The 23,306-nt window shown below is 35.6% G+C and overlaps 1 protein-coding gene across 3 annotated transcripts in view; it reads right to left on the reverse strand.

Annotated features, from left to right (window-relative positions):
* MOSPD2 (motile sperm domain containing 2) overlaps window positions 1–23,306 on the reverse strand; it is a 48,408-nt gene that overhangs the window by 12,884 nt on the left and 12,218 nt on the right. For all 3 annotated transcript variants that reach the window (XR_010338167.1, XM_012434860.3, XM_064364511.1), the window contains exons 3-8: window positions 17,064–17,219; window positions 14,470–14,556; window positions 12,648–12,802; window positions 9,369–9,429; window positions 7,068–7,106; window positions 1,082–1,206 (exon numbers count right to left, since the gene is read on the reverse strand). Coding sequence is in view for 2 of the 3 variants with exons in the window: in XM_012434860.3 (XP_012290283.1) it covers window positions 1,082–1,206; window positions 7,068–7,106; window positions 9,369–9,429; window positions 12,648–12,802; window positions 14,470–14,556; window positions 17,064–17,219 (623 nt within the window). In the remaining variant the exon portion in view is untranslated. The remainder of the gene's footprint in view (window positions 1–1,081; window positions 1,207–7,067; window positions 7,107–9,368; window positions 9,430–12,647; window positions 12,803–14,469; window positions 14,557–17,063; window positions 17,220–23,306) is intronic.

The following is a 23,306-nucleotide window of genomic DNA, read 5'->3' on the forward strand; positions in this document are numbered from 1 at the left end:
AATGAAATAACCTTTTCTATACATAAAATTAACATCATTTAAAATGTTATGAATTATGTGATTATAATTATTTAAGATATAACAATTTTATGAGCAAGTTGTTAAATCAAATAAAATCACATTTTAAATCAAGCATAGCACCTGATATAAACTGTATTTAGTTTTTCTAGGTTAAAATGTGAAATATAAAGCCTCAGAATAAAAAAGAAGCAGATTTCGAATTAAAAATATCAGGTCTTTTCTAATCAAAGACAATAAACAGAAGGACATACCAAAACTATTCCTCTTGCTAGTTCTGATTGAATACAATTTTGCCAGGCAGGCAGTATACAAAATAGATTGGAAAAAATCAAAAAAGTGAAATATTATCAAGTTAATCCAAAGTGTAGCAAGTCTATAAGTTGTACAGTTTATAAGTAGTAAAGATCAGTTCAAAAAAATCTTGATAGTATATGCTTAATAGTATATTTTTAACTAAAACGAACGGTGAAAAGCAAGCAATTAGAAGCACACTAAAGACACATCAAGAGGAAATTCACTAACTTATGTCTAGATAGTAGAATACTATGCAGCCATAAACAAGAGTTTGAAAGCCTGCTACATATTGATTTGGAATGATAAGACATGCTGTGAAAAGAAAAGCAGGATGCACACTAGCACATAAATACACAAACTGTTTAGAAGAGATGAGAGGGAGGAAGAATTATATACTACATCTATTTGTTTATATAGGTAACATATATCCCTGCAAATTAATACAAGAAATTCAGCTGGGGAGGGGAATATGGTGGTTGGAAATGGAAGTAGGAGGAGACATTTTTACTGAACACTTATTTCTGATGATTCTTCTGAATACTCTTTAGTTTAGAATCACATAAATATATTGCCTATTAAAAAATAAAAAATTAACAACTTTAAAACTTTAAAATTATATGTAGCACTACCTACTATTTTGGGGTATCTGTGATATTTCTTTGTGTGTTGTGATACTACTTTTCTTTTTTTCCTTGAGGAAAGTATAGAGCCTAATGTGCCATTATCCGGTATTGTTTTATAAACAAGTTTCAAATATTATACTTACAGTTCCACCCATGTGGGGAGGCAGGTATTCTACACTGACATAGTCCTGGACTTCATTTTTGCTTGTAAACTTCAGCAAGCTCACTGCTTCTGGACCAAGCCAGCTTTTCACAATTTTGAAAGCAGCTGAAGAAAAACCAGTCACTTCATTAAAATTCTCTTCACTCCTCTTTCTCAATTAATTTACCATAAGTGCTAACCCAGGTCTTCTGAAATCAGTTTGAGCTATAATCCGTTAATATTTATCTTGACCTGATGTTGTAGTTAATTCACATTCTCTAATTTCTGTAGGTGTTTACACTGTGGCTCTCCCTTACAGGTTTCAAATGTTCTGTGAGGATTCAGGAAGATTAAATTACCCTGATGTTCATTAATAAACTTATCAGGGTTTTGGCCTCTGAACAGATCCATCAATGATCCCATCTATTTAGATTTCCAGACACTGAATCAAACAGCAATATAATTCAGGAAATAACTGCATAATAGTACGGAAAGAGTAATTTACCTTATGGTTCTGATAAACTCTCAATCTGAAAAACCTTCTTAAACAGCGAGTCAGGAAGAGAAAGAAAGAAACAGCCCTTCTCATTATAAGTGTGAGCTGGATCCAGACTTCCTTTCTAACCCTAAACTTCTCTGCCTCTCTCCCAGGCCTTGCAGTTTATATAACTGTGGGGAACTTACAGAATCTCAAAAATAAACTTTTTTTTTTTTTTTTTTTTGAGACAGAGTCTAACTCTGTCACCTAGGCTGGAGTGCAGTGGCACGAAGTGTACTGTTCTGTTACCAAACACAGCTGTTTGGTAATTACAATCTTGTTCTGTCATGTCATTTCTTATTTATACTTAATTTTTAAACCTCATTTCCACTGTGACATTCTAAGTACATTTTTAAGAAATTAAAAGAGAAATACTACATTAAATTTGCAAAACTGTGAATTAAAAAACAGAAAATAAGAACAGCATGATAAACATTAAGTAGTTCAGAGAATTACATTTTTATTTTGGCTAACTATAAGTTTTTTTACATAACACTCAAATGTTCATTAATTTCGTTTCTTTTTTTTGGTTTTTCTTTCTTTGTAAATTTTCATTAATTTCAATTTAAAATGTTTGTGAGTTGACATGTTTGAAGCTATGCTACTTGAATTCATGTGCTAAATTTAATTTTTCATGACTTTATTGAGAGAGAATTTACATGCCATAAAATTCCCCCTTTATACAAGTCAATGGTTTTTAGTATATTCACAGAATTGTGCAACTATCACACAATCTAATCTAGAACATTTTCATCACACCAAAAAGAACCTTTATATGGCAATCTCTCTTTATGCCTCCTTCTCTAAGTCCTTAGCAACTACTAATCTATTTTCTGTCTTCATGGATTTGCTTATTTTGGAATTTTATATAAATGCAATCATACAACATGTGGCTTTTTCTACTAGCTTTCTTCACTTGGCATGTTTTCAAGGTTCATTCATAATGTAGCATGCATCAGTACTTAATTCCCTTTTATGACTGAATAATTGTCCATTTTACAGATATGCAATATTTATCCATTCAGCAACTATTTAGGCTGTTTCCACTTTTTGTTATTATGACTAATGCTTCTATGAACATTCGTGTACAGGTTTTTCTGTAGACTAAGGAGTGCAATTCTGGGTCATATGGTAATTCTATGTTTAGCTACCAAACTGTTTTCTAATGTGGCTGTATGATCTTAACATTCTCACCAGTAGTGTATGAGGCTTCCAATTTCTCCACATCCTTGCCAATACCTGTTATTGTGTCCTTTTGATTCTAGCCATCCTAGTAGGTGTGAAATCACATCTCACTTGGTTTTGACTTAGATTTCTCTAATGATTACTGATGTTCAGCATCTCTTTATGTGCTTATTGCCCATTTGTTTATCTTCTTTAGAAAAACACCTATTCAAATCTTTCACTCGTTTATAATTGGGTTGTCTTTTTTTTTTTTTCTTTGAGACAGAGTTTCCCTCTTGTTGCCTAGGCTGGAGTGCAATTGTGCGATCTTGACTTACTGCAACCTTTGTCTCTGGGGTTCAAGCGATTCTCCTGCCTCAGCCTGCTGAGTAGCTGGGATTACAGGTGCATGCCACCATGCCCGGCTAATTTTGTATTTTTAGTAGAGACAAGGTTTTACCATGTTAGCCAGGCTGGTCTCGAACTCCTGACCTCAGGCGATCTGCCCACCTTGGCCTCCCAAAGTGCTAGGATTACAGGTGTGAGTCACGATGCCCAGTCACTTATCTTTTTAATGTTGCATTGTAAGAGTTCTTTATATATTCTAGAATAAGTCCCTCATCAAATATATTATTTGTAAATGATTTCTTCCATTCTGAGAATTGTTTTATATAAGTTAAAATTGTTTTATATAAGGTAAAAACCTACTTGTTAGTGTCCTTGAAGGGACAAGTTTTCAATTTTAATGCAGTCCAATGTTATCTGTTTGTTTCCTTTGTTGCTTGTGCTTTTGTTGTCATATCTAAGAAACCATTGCCCAATCCAAGCACAAGGATTTACTCCTGTGTTTTCTTCTAAGAGATTTAGCTCTTACATTTAGATAACTGATCCATTTTAATTTTTATATATGATGTGAGACAGGGTCCAACTTCATTCCTTTGAATGTGGATATCCAGTTGTCCCAGCTACTTTTATTTAAAAAGCCGTATTTCTCTACTGAATTGTTTTAGTACCACTGTGGAAAAAATCAACTGACCATAATAAACATTAGGGCTTATATCTGGACCCTCAATTCAATTTCATTGATCTATGTGTTTATCCTTATACTCATACATGCCCAATGTCTTGATTGCTGTAGCTTTGTAGTAAATTGTGAAATCAGGAAGTGTAAGTACTCCAATTCTGTGTTTCAAGATTTGACTACTCTGGGTTTCTTGCATTTTCATATGAATTTTAGGACAAGCATATCCATTTCCGCAAACAAGGCAGCTGGGCTTTTGACAGGGACTTCACTGAATCAGTGTATCAATTAGGGAAGTGTTGCCATCTTAACAATACAGTTGGCCCTCCATATCCGCAGGTTTCACATCCATGGATTTTTGATTGACCAACCGCAATTGAAAATATTAAAAAATAAAACCAATATGACAAAAATATAAATAAGAAACAATAGAGTAGAATAATTATATAGCACATTGTGTTCGGTATTATAAATAATATAAAGATGATTTAAAGTATATGGGAGGGGCCAGGTGTGATGGCTTATGCCTTAATCCCAGCACTTTGGGAGGCCGGGGCAGGAGGAGCACTTGAGGTCAGGAGTTCAAGACCAGACCAGCCTGGCCAACATGATGAAACCCTGTTTCTACTAAAAGTACAAAAATTAGCTGGGTGTGGTGGCAGGTGCCTGTAGTCCCAGCTTCTTGGGAGGCTGAGGCAGTAGACTCTTTTGAACCTGGGAGGCAGAGGATGTAGTGAGCCGAGATCATGCTAATGCACTCCAGCCTAGGTGACAGAATGAGACCCATCTCAAAAAAAAATAAAAAAGGTATACAGGAAGATGTGTGTCAGTTACATGCAAATACTATACCATTTTATTTGAGGGACTTGAGCATTCAAGGATTTTGGAGTCTCTGGTGGTGGTAGGGGAGGGTTTCTGGAACCAGTCTCCCATGGATACTGAAGAGAGACTGTATTAAGTCTTCCAATCCATGAACAAGATGTCTTTTTATTTATGTATGTCTTGAATTTACCAAAATGATGTTTTGTAATTTTCAGTGTCTATGTCTTGAACTTCTTTTATTAATAGAAATGGTAAGAGCAGGCAGCTTTGTTGAGTTACTGATCTTAGGGGGAAAGCATCCATTCTTTCCCTGCTAAGTAAGTTGTTAGCTATGGGTTTTCATAGATTCAGGTTTTTCATATATACCCTTTATAAACAGGTGGAGGAAGTTCTCTTCTGTGAAGGATTAGCCTTATCCAAAGACAGGTCTGGCCTTTGTCCTCAGCTTCTGAGAGGCAATCTTCATGCCTGATAGGATTGTCTTTGTTTGTCTGGGGGCCTTGAGGGACACTGGAACAATATGACTTAGGGTAGGAGCAACAATGTGATTCAGGGTAGAGGTTTGGGTTAGATGGTATCAGTAGACCTTCGGGGAGACTGAAGACTAAGATCAACCACATGGGTAATCAATCATGCTTACATAATGGAGTTCCAATAAAAACTCTGAACACTGAGGCTTGGGTGAGCTTCCCAGGTTAACAAACTCCATGCACATTGCCACAAATTGATGCCAGTGAAGTAATGTGCTCTACATTTGGTAATTCCCTGAACTCTGCCCTATAGTTTACTTTCCTTGGTTGACCTTAATCTAAATTACAGGGAAAGACCTGTAATAAACCAGAATTGTGAATATAATAGTTTTCAGTGAGTTCTGAGTCCTTCACTAGAATGATCAAACCTCAGGGCAATTTTGAACACCTCCTGAACTTGCAGTTTGTGTCAGAAATAGGGGTGGTCTTCTGTGGACTATTGTGGTCTCTAACTTGAGAGTTGTTAGAACTCTTTGCACCTTATGTTGCTAGTTTGTTAAGTACTTTTATCATGAGAGGGTACTAGATTTTGTCAAATGCTTTTTCTGTGTCTCTTGAGATGATCATGTCATTTTCCCCTTCATTATATTAATATGGTGGGTTACATTAATTGATTTTCACATGTTGAGCCCACTTTGCATTCCTGAGATACACCCCACTTGGTCATGGTGTATAATCCTTTTTATATGCTGCTGGATTCAATCTGCTAGTACTCAGTTGAGGACTGTTGCATCTATTTTCATAAGGAATACCAGTCTGTAGTTTTCCTTTCCTGTGATGTTTGGTATTATGGTTATATATTATGGTGATACTTGCCTCATAAAATAAGTTGGAAAGTATTCCCTCCTCTTCTATTTTTTTGGAAGAATTTGTGAAGGATTCATGTTGAGTCTTCTTTAAATATTTCACAGAATTTACCAGTGAAGCCATCTGGGCCTGGGCTTTTCTTCGTGGGAAGTTTTTGATTACTAATTCAACTTCCTTTTTTGTACTTCTATTCTGATTCTTCTTGAATCAGTTTCAGTAGTTTGTGTCTTTCTAAGAATTTGTTCACTTCACGTAGGTTATCTAATTTCTTTGCATATAATTATTCACAGTATCCCCTTATAGGCCTTTTTTATTTCTATAAGGTCAATAGTCATGGTCCCTTCTTTCATTACAGATTTTAATAATTTGAGTCTTTCCTTTTCTTCTTTATTAGCTAAAGGTTTGTCAATTGTGCTGCATTTTTCAAAGAACCAAGTTTTGGATTTGTTGATTTTCTCTATTGCTTTCTATGTAACAACTGACTTTTGCAAACACAAATAAAGTTGGTCAAAACAGCTTATCAATGGCTTTTTCAAAAAAATGTTACCAAAAAATATAGCATGACTATCAGAAGGGTCATGTTACTACAGTGATTTGGGGTGAGTTTCAGACTGATTCCACTTTCTTCCTCAATACCTGAAGCCCATGAGAAAACCTAGACAAGGCCCGTTTGTGACATACCATATCTGTGTATGACAAATTGAGGCTTCTGACTACAGTATTAGCTTAACGGTTGAATATTTTGAGGCTGTTAATTTTTTTTAAGAGATGGGTCTCATTATTTGCCTAGGCTGGCCTCAAACTCATGGGTTCAAGTGATCCTCCTGCCTCAGTCTCCTGAGTAGCTAGGACTGCAGGTATGCAACACTATGCCCGACAAGGCTGTTTTAAAAGAAGAATAATGGGTGCCCCCAGATACTGGGTATAGAATATTAGCCCTGTTTGCTCAGGAATAGCCTTTGAGTGTTCTAGCTCCAGTCTCTTAAGAGTGCATGCAGAGAAAAATATAAACATTTTTTAAACAATTGTAGAAATATGGCTAAATTGCAAAGTAAAGAAGAAAAGCTGACATTTTGTTTTAAGAAAGCATAAATAATATACTCACCATTCATTAACCAAGGCATGTCAAAGATCACTATTTTTGCTGAAAGATGAAAAAAAATTAATTGAATGTGAATTTGTACCTCTATAATAATATCACTTAAACCTGGCCTAGGAAAAACTAGTCACCTAAATGTAAGTAAAGACTGAGCTTGTTGACTGAGCTCTAATTCAGTGAATAGTATCATGAATAGTATTCCATGTGCTGCTGGAACTGAACTAGCATATCACAATGGTGAGGTGCCAGCCTAGGAGGGGGACTTGTGAGAAATCAATAGTGCACTGTCACTGTCCTCTGGTAAACAGCCTGTTCTTTTGTCATTCACTGCTTTTGTTGTTTGTAGAGAGGTACAAAAGAAAACAGTTAAATGGATAAATGGAGTCTTTGGATCTGGCATGTCATAGTAGTGCTGAGGCCACTGAACTTTAAAAACATTTCCAGGCCTAATTTATGGTTTCAATTATAATTTTCTAGAGATTATATTGTTAAACTAGTCTCACAGTTTCCCCCTCCCCTTTTAATACATCACTATGTTTTAAGAAACAAAAATTATTTTCACTTTATATTATGAGCTCCAGGAAGCTAATAATTCCAAAGTATTCATAACAGCCCTATTAACAACTGTGAGAAAGAACCAGAAACCGCAAAGGTTTGAGATTCAATTCATTCTTCCATTCCAGAGGAATCAAAATGTAATTTCACTCTTCTCTTGAGCAGAGAACCTCCTAGAGTGGTTGTATTAATGTAGAACAGGTAAAGTACATTTAAGGAAAAAGGCATCTGTAAAGAGGCACCCTGGAGCTTAGTATCCCAGTCTTCATCTGGGATATGCTTAAAATGATGTGGACTCAAGATTTTAAGATATGATAGTTATTCTTCATGACAGATTTTGAAGCATAATCAATTAAGATTCCATGAAGTTCAATGTCTGCAAAATTACATTATGTAGGTAGAATATATATATATATAATCTCTAGTTAATTAAGATGAATAGTATTACAATTCATCTTTATATAGATTTATTAACTTTTTAATAGTTCTCTCAAAAGAATCTCAGATGTATTTTACAAAGTAATAATAATACTTATACTATTGAGAAGTGGCTCTTCACAAACTCCTTTAGATATTTCAATGATTAAGTGGATATTTTTTTCATTTTGTCCATAAGAGCAACAAACTGAAACGATGGCATAGTGATTCCCTACTGACCAATGACTGGCACTGTTCAGGAGCCTTAAAGAATCAGGGTACATGCTAGATACAGGAAAAATCCATAAGGAACCGAAGATAGTATAGGTTTCCCAAACTGGACACTACTGATCATTCTTTTTACCTAAAAATATTCATGAATATTCTCTCTGAAAAGATGAGAGTATAGAGCTAGGGGTGGCACTGACTCTTGATACCCATTATGATATCTGTCTATTTCTCACTTCACATTAACAACAATAAAATGAATATGCCAAATTAAGACAATTTAGGGATTTTATGCTTTAATGTCACCTGAGTCACAAGTCCCAAAAGATCTAATTTGCTGTTTACTAGGAGTATGCTCAGGCAGATCTGTAAATTCCCATTTTCTGATGTCCCTGTTGCCTCTCTTCTGTTTTCAGTTTTAAACCATTGGGGTTAAATATACTTGACTGTTTATGTGAGATGGCATCTTGACTTCCCTAGGGGGAACCCATCATACAAATTCAACAAGTAAAAAATAGAGTATATAAGGTTTAGGAGTGCTTCATTCAGGTAATTAATAGAATAGTCACAATTGTAAACAATCAAACTCCAAACACCAGATTCAACTGTAGTAACTTCTAGTCAAGCATTTTCTTAATGACAATTTTTAAGTAGCAATTGGTACCAGTGTATTTTACATATCAACACTGCTTATCATACAGTGTACTTTATCAGTACTGCTTATCTGTTCTTGTATGCAAGAAGTTTCTTATAATAAATACTATTTGAAATGAATTTCTAAATTGAAATATTAGTAAAAATGAGATAATCTTAAAATAAATGTATGCTTTTATGTACCTAGGTGTGCGAGAGGGTGTGTGTGTTATAGAATGCCATCTATATGGTTTAGAACTTAAACTCCTAAAATTAACTGTGAAGAACAATGAATACTTATGAAAAGCTTTCCTCTGTATGTACTGAAATAATATCTATGAACATATTTAAAATTCTTCATCAGAAAACAAAGTTTTAGGTATGAAAGTCTATAATAACATAAGGCTTCACAATTCTCAGACATTGTCTACAGTTTCAATATGTTATATTTTTATAAAGGAGTAAGTTACTTACAGAGGTATTTAGGGTAATAAACCTTAAAGCAGTTGATGATAAAGCGTACAAAGTCCATGTCCTAAAATAAAGATTAAATCTTTAAGACTGTCCACATTTAAGAACTTAAAATTGCACATTTCTAAAGGTGATAAATTATTAAATACAAATGAGACAATTATTAAATTCTTTAAAATATGAGCTCATATGTAAATATCTATATTCCCAAGGATTAAGGTTTTAGATCATTAAGCTATTTATAATAATAAGCCCTAAAATTACTTGAAGAAACTAGATGCTTAGTGATGTTTTAAAAATTATTCACATTACCTCAAACTAGTTACATACTTCAGGCTGCTAAGGCAATTGGTTATAAAATGGATCTAAAACCAATCTCCATAGAGAAATTCTAAAAATCTGTTGAATAAAGAATTATTGAAACAAGTATACAGTTTATAATCTGACTACTTGGAATGATAATACATATGTATGTAAATTCTCATATATTTGCTTTTTAATCCTAATTTTTACACCTCATCATAGGGTCAATAAATTTTATCTACCCTTTTTTAACACAATACTTAATCTAATCATATTGGCCTGCTGTATCTACTCCATTTCTGGCTTTTTTCATTTTATTTAGAGACCTAGAATTAGTTTTTTAGTTTATATTCAAGTGTTGTTCATTGATTCTGATTTCTGGGAGACTATAAACGTAGCTATCTGGTTGGTTCTACTGCACAGCAACAGGAAATTAGGTCATTAAGGTTATTACTTCCATGGGTCATTTCACTCCATGGCCACACACTGATTCACTAATTCTGATTGGCCATCTTATAAAGACTGTGGGATGAAAGATATAACCAAGCAAACTGAAATCCATCATAATTACTGTCAAGGTGGGTTGTCCTAGAGATGAGAGTCTATAAATTCATCCCTGGCATGTTAGTTGCAGCATCTTTAATTGCAGCAAACTAAAAGTAGGCATCCTTTTAACTATCTTAAGTATTTGTTATGGGATAAATCCTAATATGTAATAATACCTTTGTAACTAATCATTATAGCCACCGTGCATGGAGTTTTCATAATTGGTAGTTAAGTAACAGTCAAAGGAAATAGCTGAAAAGAACCAGTTATATAAAAATTTGGTTACCTAGTTTATAATTTATGGCCCCCAGAGACTTTGTCTAAATAGTGTTGGTCTAACATTCTTGTTTCTATCATTTATTTAATTGAATATCCTTCTTCATAAAATCTTGAGTTACTGCTAATTCAAGTGGATCTGATAAAATGCCACTGGTGTATTCTATTAATGGAGACTACAAGAAATAGCTCCATCAACCCTATTGCTCAGCATTCTATAAGGATGTTTTTGAGGCTGTTATTCATTATTTTGTAAAATGTCCTTTTGAGGACCCATGAAAGACTTTCTAGTTCAAGTATTAGGAACGGATATACTTCTAAGACACTGGTTGTAAGTTATGGCCGCTGAATAATTTTAATAAATGATTGCATTTCTTTTAGGCAGGTAGCTGAAAGCTTAGAATCAAACTGGTGTTCCAACTCTAACAAATGATTTTCTTATTTTTTACCTTGAGATTTTGTAGACATCTTTATAAGCTCACTTAAATCCATTGTGAATCATGAAAGGGTCATTTATAAAAATAAATTATTCAGTAAGATTCAAATATTTTTAAACATTAATGACTTAAACACTTAGTAGTGCAAATACACCTTATTTACAAATTGAAGATGGTGAGAAATCATATAAGTAGCTTGAAAAAATAAAACAGTTCAAGTCAATTCTCTGTCCCTATTATGTGGCAATAAAAAAATTAACATTTATTCTTCATGATTCTGGGTTAATAATTAGGGAAACTATCATATTCAAAGGATAACAGAATCATAATATATTTTTATGGACTGTTTATTTATCTAGGCAAATTGATTTTGATTTTGGATATAAAATAATTTACTCTCTAATTTAAAACCCACTGTTAGGGAAACTAGGTTGGAAAACTCCAGGGCATTGGATCCTTGAAAAATAAAAAGAGAAGAGAAATAGAAACATGAAAAAAAATTTGTGGTCCCACCACTCCAAACAAGCTCTTGTTAGCAGTTCTCTCTAGCCTGTTTTTTGTTTGTTATGTCTACGATTTCCTTTGTTGGGCTATGTATTGCCATGGTATAGTATACATACATATTATAGTATGTATAATCATACAGCTTTTTTCATCTCAGAAAAAAGCATGCTCACCAATATTACTATAAATTCCTTATAAACACCATTTTACATAGCTTAATATACTCCATCAATTAGAAATACCATAATTTGTCATTTCATCATGTTGAACATTTACATTTTTCTCTAATTTTTCATTATTTTAAATGACACTGAGAAAATATTTTGATGTATGGTGCTTTTTCTGTACTCAGCATTCTTTCTTTAAAACAGATTTTCAGAAGTTGGTTACCAGGCAAGGAATATAAATACAAACACTTTAAGGTTCTTAACATACTTTGCCAAATGGAATTCCAAAAGTATTTCAACACTGCCCTGAACACGTTTGCGAATACATTACTGCTATCAGAATCAGCTACAGATTAAATATAAGAGACAGTAGTTAGAATAAATGTGCCAAGTGATCTCAATTGCTGCTGAAGTGTTTGTAGGTATCACTAAGGTCACAAAGACCCAAAGTAAAGGCCAGTAGGCTTTACTTATTTTTCAAGCTTGGCAAAATTACCTGAAGAAAGCTGGTTTTCAAAGCTAACCAAATCAAACAGATAGAAAACAAATCCAAACAAGCAAACAAAAACACTCAATAAAATCACTAAATGTTATATGTGCAAAACTCATGTGACCATCTTGCAAGTGTAAAACATGGAATGAATATAACAAATTTGAGATCGTATATTACCTTACTTGATATTTCCTGAATATATTACTCTGGCCACACATTGGAGCAGGTGCTATAGGATATTAGCTTTGATATAAAAGTTCAGTTAACACATCGATTCATACCTTGCCAGCCTCAACATCCTACCTCTCCATCCTGTGTCTCAGACAAGGAACATTTCTAGGAAATCAACAGTTTCAATGCCAAATACAGAAGCACATTTAATTCTTTGCAAACCCTATTCCATGTTTGACTACACTCACATTGCAAGGCAAAAAAATAAATCCCTAATATAAGTTAGTTAGCTCAATTTTACGGCAATATGTGGTTGGCAGCAAGGACAGGAGAAAGGGAGGAAGCCATGATAAACACTGACTTAGAATGAACAAAAAATGCTTACAATGCTGTTTATTCCAGTTTCTGACAGGTCGAACATCACTGTTACAGGTTTCCCATTTTCCCTCTTAGCATAACGTTCCAACCAGAATGCTATGAGCTTCTTTTTGTCCAATATGGTTTTCTGGTCTTTTATATGATGCTTCACCCTGATCCAGACTTTAAACAGAAGATAAAAAGACTTAGGGCGTTATATTATTATACATATATATTGCCTTTCCCTTGACATTTTTCATTTACAATTCATTTTTTGTTTCTTAGATCAAAAACATCTTTCCTATTTTCAGTGAGAAACAGTTGCACTTGGGAGACTTAGAGTAGCAGAGATAGACTGTATTTCTTTCCCTTAGGAAATGAACAAACTTCACTTGCAAGTAAGAGGGAAAAGAAAGTACAGGTGAACAAACACTATTTGATAATAATCTAAATGTGCTCTGCGTTGTGCTTAACAAAAAAGAAAGTCATTGGTTTTGTCAAGGACTGGAAAAAATGTTCCATCCAGAGGAAAGATACTGACACAGGGTAATGGAGGCATGAGCCAATGCCATGCATGTGTGTGGAACATGGAAAACTGTTCAGGTGGTGGCAGCTAAGACAAAATGTGATGAGTGGTGAGAGGAAAAGCTAAAGAGGAAAGAACTGGACTTTAAGGACTCTCAATGAAACTCTAGGGCGTTTTGATTTTCCTATTTTAGAACACCTTTCAGGCAATAGCACAGAGGGTAGAGTGGAGGAGGCAGAGAAGGAAACCCACCAAGCTATGACCTGGGAAGGGACTAGATGCAAAAGGGTAGTAGTTAGAAACTGAATTGAGGATGTAGCTAGTGAGGATGGAAAAAAGGCCAAATTGAAGGTATATTAGAGGAAGAGCCAATGAGTGGGACTGAGGTGGGCAATACAGAAAGTGAGCAAGTGGAGGGACATGGATATTCAGTTATATGTTGTGCTGAAGGCCGCTGACAGTCAGGTGGGGCCAGTTGGTGGGTAGCTAGGTATGTGCATGTGGCCTGGGGACAGTGTGGGGTCAATAATGTGTTGGGGAGGTAGCTAAAGCTGCCAAGATGCTCACGATTATCACCCAAGGAGACTGTATCAGCTGTACTGTAAAGTAAAAGAAGCAAGAAAGAATAAAGCCTGGGAGACACCTTTAAGGGATAGGCAGAAGAAGAAAAATGAGAAAAAAAGGTTGAAAAGAAGGAGGTGGCCATAAGAAAATGCAAAAAGAGTATTGCTGAAACAGGAACAGACCCCGTGTTATGGAGAAGTGAAGATAAGTGCAGGACATCTGTTTAGTATGGGGCTTGAACACACCTGCCAAGCCACATCCTTGGTATAAAACCAGGCTGGATTTGGGGCAAGTGGGAGAGAGGGGTAACAAGGGAGTCACTGGAACAAAAGAGATGATTGTTACTGTTCCTTTCATTATAATACACATTTCAGAAAAAGCTAGAGTGAGATTATGGGAGACTTGAAAAAGGCCTATTTAGCAACCTTTAGTGACTGTCAAAAAAATTCTCCATAAAAATACTAAGTTGAATTTTAATATCACAGTCAGATTAGAAAGAAGATAATGACTCTGAATTAAATAACTGTTTATGCCATAGGATGCAGCATTTGCCTTTATTGTCTACTTTATTATAACACAAACAGTATGCACAGCTACTAAGTATTTAACACTCCATAAAGATGGTCCTACCAATCCTTCATTGCAGAAGACTTGAGGAGTGCTACAGATGGAGAATGTTCTGCCAGTTCTTAATTCAGTTGAGATAGATATGTCAATCTCAAAATCTTGAAAAACCAGTACATAAATAAAATATACTTACACAATTTGTTACCTTCTTTGTCATAACCATGGAGATAAATAACACCAATTTCCAATAACCATCTGGGAATGGAGGATTCATTAAGATCTAAAAAGTGGTAAGCTTTGATCAGTAGTTGTAATTTAGGGATTTAAAAATAAAACTCATAAAGATAATGTTCTGTAGTAGTTCTGATATTTAAAAATGATATAATGTATTCAAACATTCAAGAAAAAATATCTCTGGCAATAGAAAGTGGTGTTTCCTACCAAGGAAACAAATTAAATAATGACACACGTGACCAAAATGGGCAAACTCCATTTCCCTTGCCATGTCATTATTTATGTGGATACATTTCCACATTTTGATTGTTTCACATAATGACTTGAAAACAAGTATCACTATCAGAGTTTCAAGAGAACATTCCAGTAAATATCCACATTGCAGCCTCAGAATTAGTAGAAAAATATTACTTTGGTTTCTTTAGTGAAATGGTATTTTTCTATTAGGTTGGTGCAAAAGTAACTGTGGTATTTGCCATTAAACATAATGGCAAATTCTGCAATTACTTTTACACCAAGCTAATAAGAAGTTTGGTATCTAGTAGATTTTAATGCATTTAAAAACCTTTAGGAAAGTGGAAAATACTTCAAGAAAAATGTGGCCAGGCATGGTGACTCATGCCTATAATCCCAGCAATTTGAGAGGCCAACACAGGAGTATCATTTGAGGCCAGGAGTTTGAGACCAGCCTAAGCAACACAGCGAGACTCCCTCTCTACAAAAATTAAAATAAAAATATAAAAATTAGCTAGGCGGGCCGGGCGCGGTGGCTCACGCCTATAATCCCAGCACTTTGGGAGGCCGAGGCGGCTGGATCGCGAGGTCAAGAGATTGAGACCATCCTGGTCAACAAGATGTAACCCCGTCTCTACTAAAAAAAAAACAAAAATTAGCCGGGCATGGTGGTGCACGCCTGTAGTCCCAGCTACTCGGGAGGCTGAGGCAGGAGAATTGCTTGAACCCAGGAGGCGGAGGTTGCGGTGAGCCAAGATCGCGCCATAGCACTCCAGCCTGGGTAACAAGAGCGAAATTCTGTCTCAAAAAAAAAAACAAAAAAAACTAGCCAGGCATGGTGGCACATGCCCTTTGTCCTAGCTACTCAGGAAGCTGAGACAGGGGGCTCATCTGAGCCTAGGTGTTGAAGGCTACAGTGAGCAATGATCACAGCACTGCATTCTAGCCTGGCTGACAGAGCAAGACCCTGTCTCTAAATAAAATAAATAAAATAAAAAATAAAGAAAGAAAAGAAAAGAAAAGAAAAAATGTGAGAGCTTGAACTTCAGCAGGAGGAAAAGACAGAGTGCCTCTCCAGTTTTTGGTGAGGCTAAGAACCAACATAGCAAAGCAGCAAATGCCAACACTTTTGTTTCATTTACCAGCAGTTCCTTAAGACCTTTCAAAGATTTCTCTTTCCCCATCCCCTTTTACCATATCTCTGCTATTTTCCACCAGAAAAGAGCAATTCTATGTAAGAAAACAAGCATTGTTGAGTTTAAACATTTATTCTGTACTGAAATGGTTTAGAAATATCAGATTTAGAAATATAAAACAATTATTTGGTTAATAATGGGTTATTAATTAACCAAATACAATATTTGGTTAATAATGGGTTATTAATTAATCAAATTAAATAGATATTTGGTTAATAAATGCTTCACTGTTGAAATTACCTATAGTTGTTAAATTTCCAATCATAATTTCTTACTACTCCCCTTCTCAGAGATTCCTTCTGTAAGCATGAAGAGTGAGGAGGGTATCTGCTCTAGATTTATTTGTTGACTATTTTGTATTAAGTCTTCAGACTAAAGTCACTTCAGAAGTTATAATCCTCAAGGACAGAAAATTCTGCTTTATGTCTAAATGAAATCAGAAGTTATGCAAGTTTCTTCTTGTTAAATTTTTTGGAGACGAGAACTAACAGGTCTTCATATACTTGAAGACCATTATAAAACTCCGAGACTTGAAACGCCCATTTTTTGAAAAAAAAAATTCAATCTATCAGCAGACTTGGAAATTAAGAAGTTAAGGGTAGAGGTACCCCAAAATATACATACCTACTATGTACCCACAAAAATAAAAACAAAGAGAAGATTGTCATAGGTTTCCTTGGGGTAAGATTGCATTTTTTGGGGACTGTCATTCATTTACCAATTCTATATGGAGCACCTATTAGCACAAGGAATTATGGAGATAAAGACATAGGCAACAACTGAGAAAAATGTACAGTATCTCCTTATTTCTAGGCCTAGTAGCAAACATGCTGTCTTGCTATTGCTTAATGGTACTGAATTAAACACAGATTAGGAAACTCTGCTGTGAATAAAGAATCTGAGTGTGAGTCTGCTTCCTGGTGATCTGATTTCCTTATGAACAATCCTACTTAAAGGACCCATAAGCTGTTCCTTTGAAAGGATTACTGAATCTTTATAAATAATTATTTTCTGGTGTTTATGATGACTGCTAGGAATATGTGCAAATATATGATTAGATAAATGTAAAACAATACCATTTATACAGGAGATATTATAGTCAAGGTTAAATTGAACAGCTTACCATTGACAGAAATTTCTTTCCTCCACTGAAAACTCTCATCGAGCATCTTCAGTGTTTCATCTACAATATTATGTCTCCAAGATAAGTAACTTTCAACCCAGTTATCATCTTGTTGTAGTCTTTCAACATCACGTGCATCATATTTATCTGACTTATCTAGGGAAAAAACAGTAATAAACATCCAAGTCAGATTAATTCTGCAGTGAAAAATAACCACTAATGCCAAAGGAGAAGAAAGACTCTGAAGACAAAGTTAAGCTATTTGAGGATAGACTCAGGGATGTAGTTCAGATAAAAGTGCTATTTAAAAGACTGAAGGTGCTATTGTTTGGACATGATTTGTTTGGTTCCGCCAAGTCTCTTCTTGAAATCTAATGCCCAATGTTGGCAATGGGGCCTGGTGGGAGGTGTTTGGGTCATGGGGAGGATCCCTCATGAGTGGTTTGGTGTCATTCTCATGACAAGGACTGAATTCTTGCTCTTAGTTCCCACTAGATCTGAGTGTCGAAAAGAGCCTGGTACCTCCTCCTCTCTCTCTCTCTTGCCTTCTCTCTCTCACCATGTGATGCCTGCTTTCCTTCGCCTTACCTCATGAGTACTAGATTCCTGAGGTCCTGACCAGAAGCGGATACTGACACCAGGCTTCTTGTATAGCCTGCAGAACCATGGGCCAAAAAAACCTCTTTTCTTTATAAATCACTTAACTTCAGGTATTCCTTTGTAGCAACACAAATGGACTAAGACTGATGGAATTTCTAAGTGTGAGGAGAATACAGTTATCTAAAGACTGCAGGTTTAAATAAGCCACTACAGATGTTAAAAATTATACCAGAGTAAAATTTTTGGTACAGCCTTCTCTAAAACTATATACCAACATCTAGGAAGATCAATTATGTTATCTGAATTTGAAAATCTTAAGTCAATGAAAAATAAAGAAATTTCATATGTAAAGAAATAGCTAAGTTGTACTTTAAAAAGACATTTGTTTGGCAAGTGTCATTAGAAAACAATTAACTAGGCTGGGTGTGGTGGCTCATGCCTGTAACCCCAGCACGTTGGGAGGCTGAGGTGGATGGATCACCTGAGATTAGGAGTTCTAGACCAGCCTAGCCAACATGGTGAAACCCCATCTCTACTAAAAATACAAAAATTAGCTGGGCGTGGTGGCACACCCTGTAGTCCTAGCTACTAGGGAGGCTGAGTCAAGAGAACTGCTTGAACCCGGGAAGTAGAGGTTGCAGTGAGCTGAGATGTGCCACTGCACTCCAGCTTGGGTGACAGAGTGAGACTGTCTCAAAAAAAGTAAAAATAAACAAAATTAACTAAATACAAAAAGTAAGGACAAAAAACAAACAACAACACAAACAGTAAAAAAAAATTAAGTACCTATGGAAAACTGACCATGTATGCCATATTATGGTATTTACTGTTTTCAGACTCTGACCAACATTTCCAATAATTTCTTGGAATAATTATTTCTAATAAAAATAATTTCTCATCAGTTGCACACACACACACTATATTCCTACTAACTTGCATAGCAGACATTCCTCCTTCCTTGCCTTGCTTTATTATTCTGTAATTGAACTTTCCTTGTCTCTGCACATCCAGATGCTACCATTCTCCAAGTCTCCTTTCAATGCTCCCTCTTCCATAAAATTTTCCCTGAGTTCAGCATTAGGTTGGTGCAAAACCAATTACTTTTATGGGACTTGAACTAAGCTTTTCTTAAGATGCTTACCACTTTTACCTTGAATCAGAGTTACTGGCATACAAGCCATATTTTCCAAATAGACAGTAGAGACAGACAGTCTATACATCTAAGCATCCTCCAAAGCAGATTACAGTAGTGCCAATGAAAAGGACTTCCACAAACATCCGTTGATGGAATCTATTCCTTCTCATTTTTTTCTCAGTCATACCCTCCCTAAGTTCATACAAAAAACAAAACAAAACAAAGCAAAACAACTTCAGGAAATTCCCTGGCTCCTTCATTTCCTTTTCTTCTGCATCTAGCTAGTTGCCAGGTTTTATAGATTGTATCTCTTCTTGATTTGCACTGTCTTATTTCAGGGCTTCGGAGATAATAGCTGAAAGGCCAGGAAAATATAAAGTGCATCCAGAGCATTGTCTTCCTTGAGTCTCAATTTCCTTATGTTTAAGCTGTTTTATATACTCACAGTGCTGTGTGAGGATGGGATGAAAAAGCATATATGAAAGTACTTGGAAATTTAAAGCACTATAAAATATATGATGAGGCCATAAATCATGCATTTGTAGAGTGTTGCCTTGGATATGGCTTTTAATATCTGGTTGTATTTTTCTAATCTATTAAATGAGTGGTTCTGTGGTAGATAATCTGAGAAATTGTTGTTTAGCACTGCTATTTGGAAATTCGTCTGTATTTAAAGCACCTTTTTTTTCTTTTTTTCAAATAAAAAGGGTGGCCTATGAAACAGGTGACTAATTCACCTGGCACCTCAAACATACATATCATGCAGAAGTGTTTTATGCATACCACCCCATTTTGTCACACAGAACACTGAAAGGACATACACTCAAGTGTCAAGATTTAATACAATTTACTGTTTTATCAGGGACTTTCTAAAATCAAATTGGCTTTTTTTTTTTTTTTTAAACTGAGAGTGCTGACAATGATGACTACAATGACTACCAGCCTGGATTTGGGCTAAGGAGCCAGTACTGATTACACACCATTGCTTCTGTGTAATCAGTGGAAATGTAAAGAAAGTGAAAAAGGTAAATGGTATCTTAGCATTATTACGAAAATAGTTTTGACCTCATAGCTTTCTGAAAGTCTTGGGCATCCCCTAGGGTCCCCAGATATATTCTAAAAACCAATTACTTAGAACAATATCTGGCAAGTGGCAAAAACTCATAGATATTAGCCATATTAAGAATAATAAAACATTATTGTTATCATTTTTACCACCACTGCCAGTACCATCACTAGGGATACCATAAACAAATGAATGCCCATTACTAAGAAATTTAAAGCCCACAGCTCTTTGCTAGCTTTCAGCAATGTTGATCTTTGAAATTAGAAACCCACATTTATATTAAAATGATTATTTGTATTAATGTTCTTTCTTACATATAAAATGCTTCCTTACATAGAAAATGGACTTCCTTACATAGAAAATGCTAGTTGTTGACTATTTACCCCTGGACAAATATAAATGAAATCAGAGTGGGGGATAGAAAAGAGAAGATCAAGATTTGAGAGCTTAGGCACATGGGGGTTGGCGGAGAGAGGCAGGAGAAAAGTAGAGGCAGAAGAAGACACAGGACAACAGGACAGAAGAGAGGCGTGAGGGGAAAGAGATGGGGAGAGATAGCTAGAATGAGACAGAGAAAGAAGAGAAAGGTGAGGGAGGTAAAGATAGAAGAGGCAGAGAGAGAATAAACTGAGCATTGAAGGTAAGGAAAACATGGCCTGGAACCACAAGGCCAAGGGTGATAATTAACTGTGCTTACGTCAACACAATTTGCTGCTTTCACACACAGCCTTCAGACAACTGAGCCCTCAAGTGATTGGAAATTTTCAGAAAACCAGTCCTTTGGTAAGTTCAGATGTGCTATGGTTTGAAGCAATCCTCTCCTAAATTCAGGTGTGGCCAATGTGACAGGATTAAGGGATAGGGCCTTTAGGAGGTGATTAGGCCATGAGGGTTCCTCCCTCATGAGTAGGATTAAGGCCGTTATAAAAGAAGCTTCATGAAGCAGTGTCCTCCTCTTGCCTTCCACTTGCTGTCACAGGAGGACACAACAAGAAGGCCCTTACTAGACAACAAATACTGGCACCTTGATCGGAGACTGCCCAGCCTCCAAAACTGTGAGAAAATAAATTTCCGTACTTTATAAATTACTGTGTTCTGTTCTTTATAAATCACTCAGCCTCAGGTATTCCTTTATAGCAAGATAAATGGACTAAGACTGATGAAATTTCAGGTATTTTGCTACAGCAGCACAAAAATGGACAGACAAGATGTTACAGAAAGATGCTAAAGATGTACACTCAAAAGGTTATCTAAAGATATAAAAACACACATGCGTGCACACACACACACATGCACCCCTAGGATATTTTTTTGAAAAACTTTACCTATCAACAATTAAAGTGTAGAGATTAGGGTAAAAGGGTGTAGTCAGGGTTCTCTAGAGGGACAGAACTAATAGGATAGATATATATATATATTTACGTATTAGTCTGTTTTCATAATGGTTGCTGATAAAGACATACCTGAGACCAGGAAGAAAAAGAGGTTTAATGGACTTACACATGCCTGGGGAGGCCTTACAATCATGGCAGAAGGCAAGTAGGAGAAGGAGCAATTCATGTCTTACATGGATGGTGGCAAGCAAAGAGAGAGCTTGTGCAGGGAAACTCTCATTTTTAAAACCACTGTATCTCACGAGACTCACTCACTATCATGAGAACAATGCAAGAAAAACCTGACTCTACAATTCAATCACCTCCCACTGGGTTCCTCCTATGACACATGGGAATTGTGGGAGTTATAATTCAAGATGAGATTTGGGTGGAGACACAGTGAAACCATATCAGAAGGGTTCAGTTTTATACAAAGATGTGTGTGTGTGTGTGTGTGTGTGTGTGTGTGTGTGTGTGTACTCAGATATATGTATGTTCTCCTAATACCTGTCCTCATACACGAATGATACCTTGTCTCATAATACCAGTGAAAACCACACCAAAAACCAACATTAATTCCAAGTGGTGGATTTTAAAGCCTCATCTCTGTATTTCTTTAAAATAGCTAATTTCAGCCAATCCTTCATGAAGAAACCTTCTTAATGAACTATCAGCACCGTATGGTTCATCGGCCATTTCTACTATTTATTTGTTCTTATGTGAATTTTGCTCTGTAAATTGTTCTTATATTTACACAAGTGTATTACCACCAAATAAACTGTGAAGTCCATAATTTGGCAGAGAAAGAACTAAAGGTATATGGCAATGGTGATATGCCTCTAGGAACACACAGTATTAAATGTTCCGGGGTAAAGATGACCTGTCTGTCTCAGCTTTTCATCTCTCTCCATACACATGCATGTGTATGTTCTCTCTCACTCACTTCGTTTCTCTCTCACACACAGTTTTTTAAATAAAAAACATTAATATTTTTTAAAAATTGTGTTGTAAGATAAAGAAACTATAGTTCTTGTAAAATAGCAAACTTTATTTTTAACTTTTCTTTTTTTTTTTTTTTTTTTTTTTGAGACGGAGTTTTGCTCTTGTTACCCAGACTGGAGTGCAATGGCGCGATCTCGGCTCACCGCAACCTCCGCCTCCTGGGTTCAGGCAATTCTCCTGCCTCAGCCTCCTGAGTAGCTGGGATTACAGGCATGCGCCACTATGCCCAGCTATAACTTTTCTTTTTTTCTCTTGCATTTGTTGGTTAGTGATGCTACCAACAGGTCAGAAACTGTGTTTTAAGGCTAACAAATGCAAGAAAATTTCTGGCCATATTCAGGATAGAGTGATGGACTTAGAAGATCCATGCTACTATGTATAGTGAAGCTAAGCAAATCACTCTAGGCCTTATATTCTTCTCTGTAAAATGGAAATAAGGTCTGTCTACCTACAGTCTCAGATCAAGAACACTGAAAAACTTAAACACTATACAAATGAATTTCTATAAACATATGATAGAATGCTAACCATGAAAGGAAGACTAAATTCAAATTTACCTATTAGTTAACCAGTAAGGAAAATCTTGGAAGTATTTTGTTATTATAAATGTGCCTAAATTTCAGATAAAGGTTGAAAAAATACAACAGTATTCTAATAATGAAAACTAGAGAACAGTTAATGTTCTAAAGCAGCAAACATATAACTCTAGATCATTATAGTACTTTAAAACATTTTAGGATCTCTTATTTCTCCATGACTCTGAGCACAGATCCACTGAAAGTCCTTCTAGGGCCTTAAGAGAGCATCTGTATTGGATGGGCTATGTCTATTGGCTGGACTGCGTAAATGTCAGTAATGGGTGTGATCAAGACAAAAGAACAAAATATTTATTGAAGATTATTCTCTGCTGGTTGGCCACAACATATTCTGAATTTCCACTTTCTTGTGAAACTGTTAAGACTGAGAGACAGGTAATCTCTTATAATGGGATTAAGCCATTGGCCTATAACAGTGATTCTGCAGCTTCAGCACATATCAGAATGATTAGGAGGGCTTGTTAAAACTGG

This window comes from Aotus nancymaae, unplaced genomic scaffold (assembly GCF_030222135.1).
Source record: "Aotus nancymaae isolate 86718 unplaced genomic scaffold, 86718_ANA_hifiasm-v0.15.2.pri h1tg000058l, whole genome shotgun sequence".
In the NCBI taxonomy this organism is placed as follows: domain Eukaryota; kingdom Metazoa; phylum Chordata; class Mammalia; order Primates; family Aotidae; genus Aotus; species Aotus nancymaae.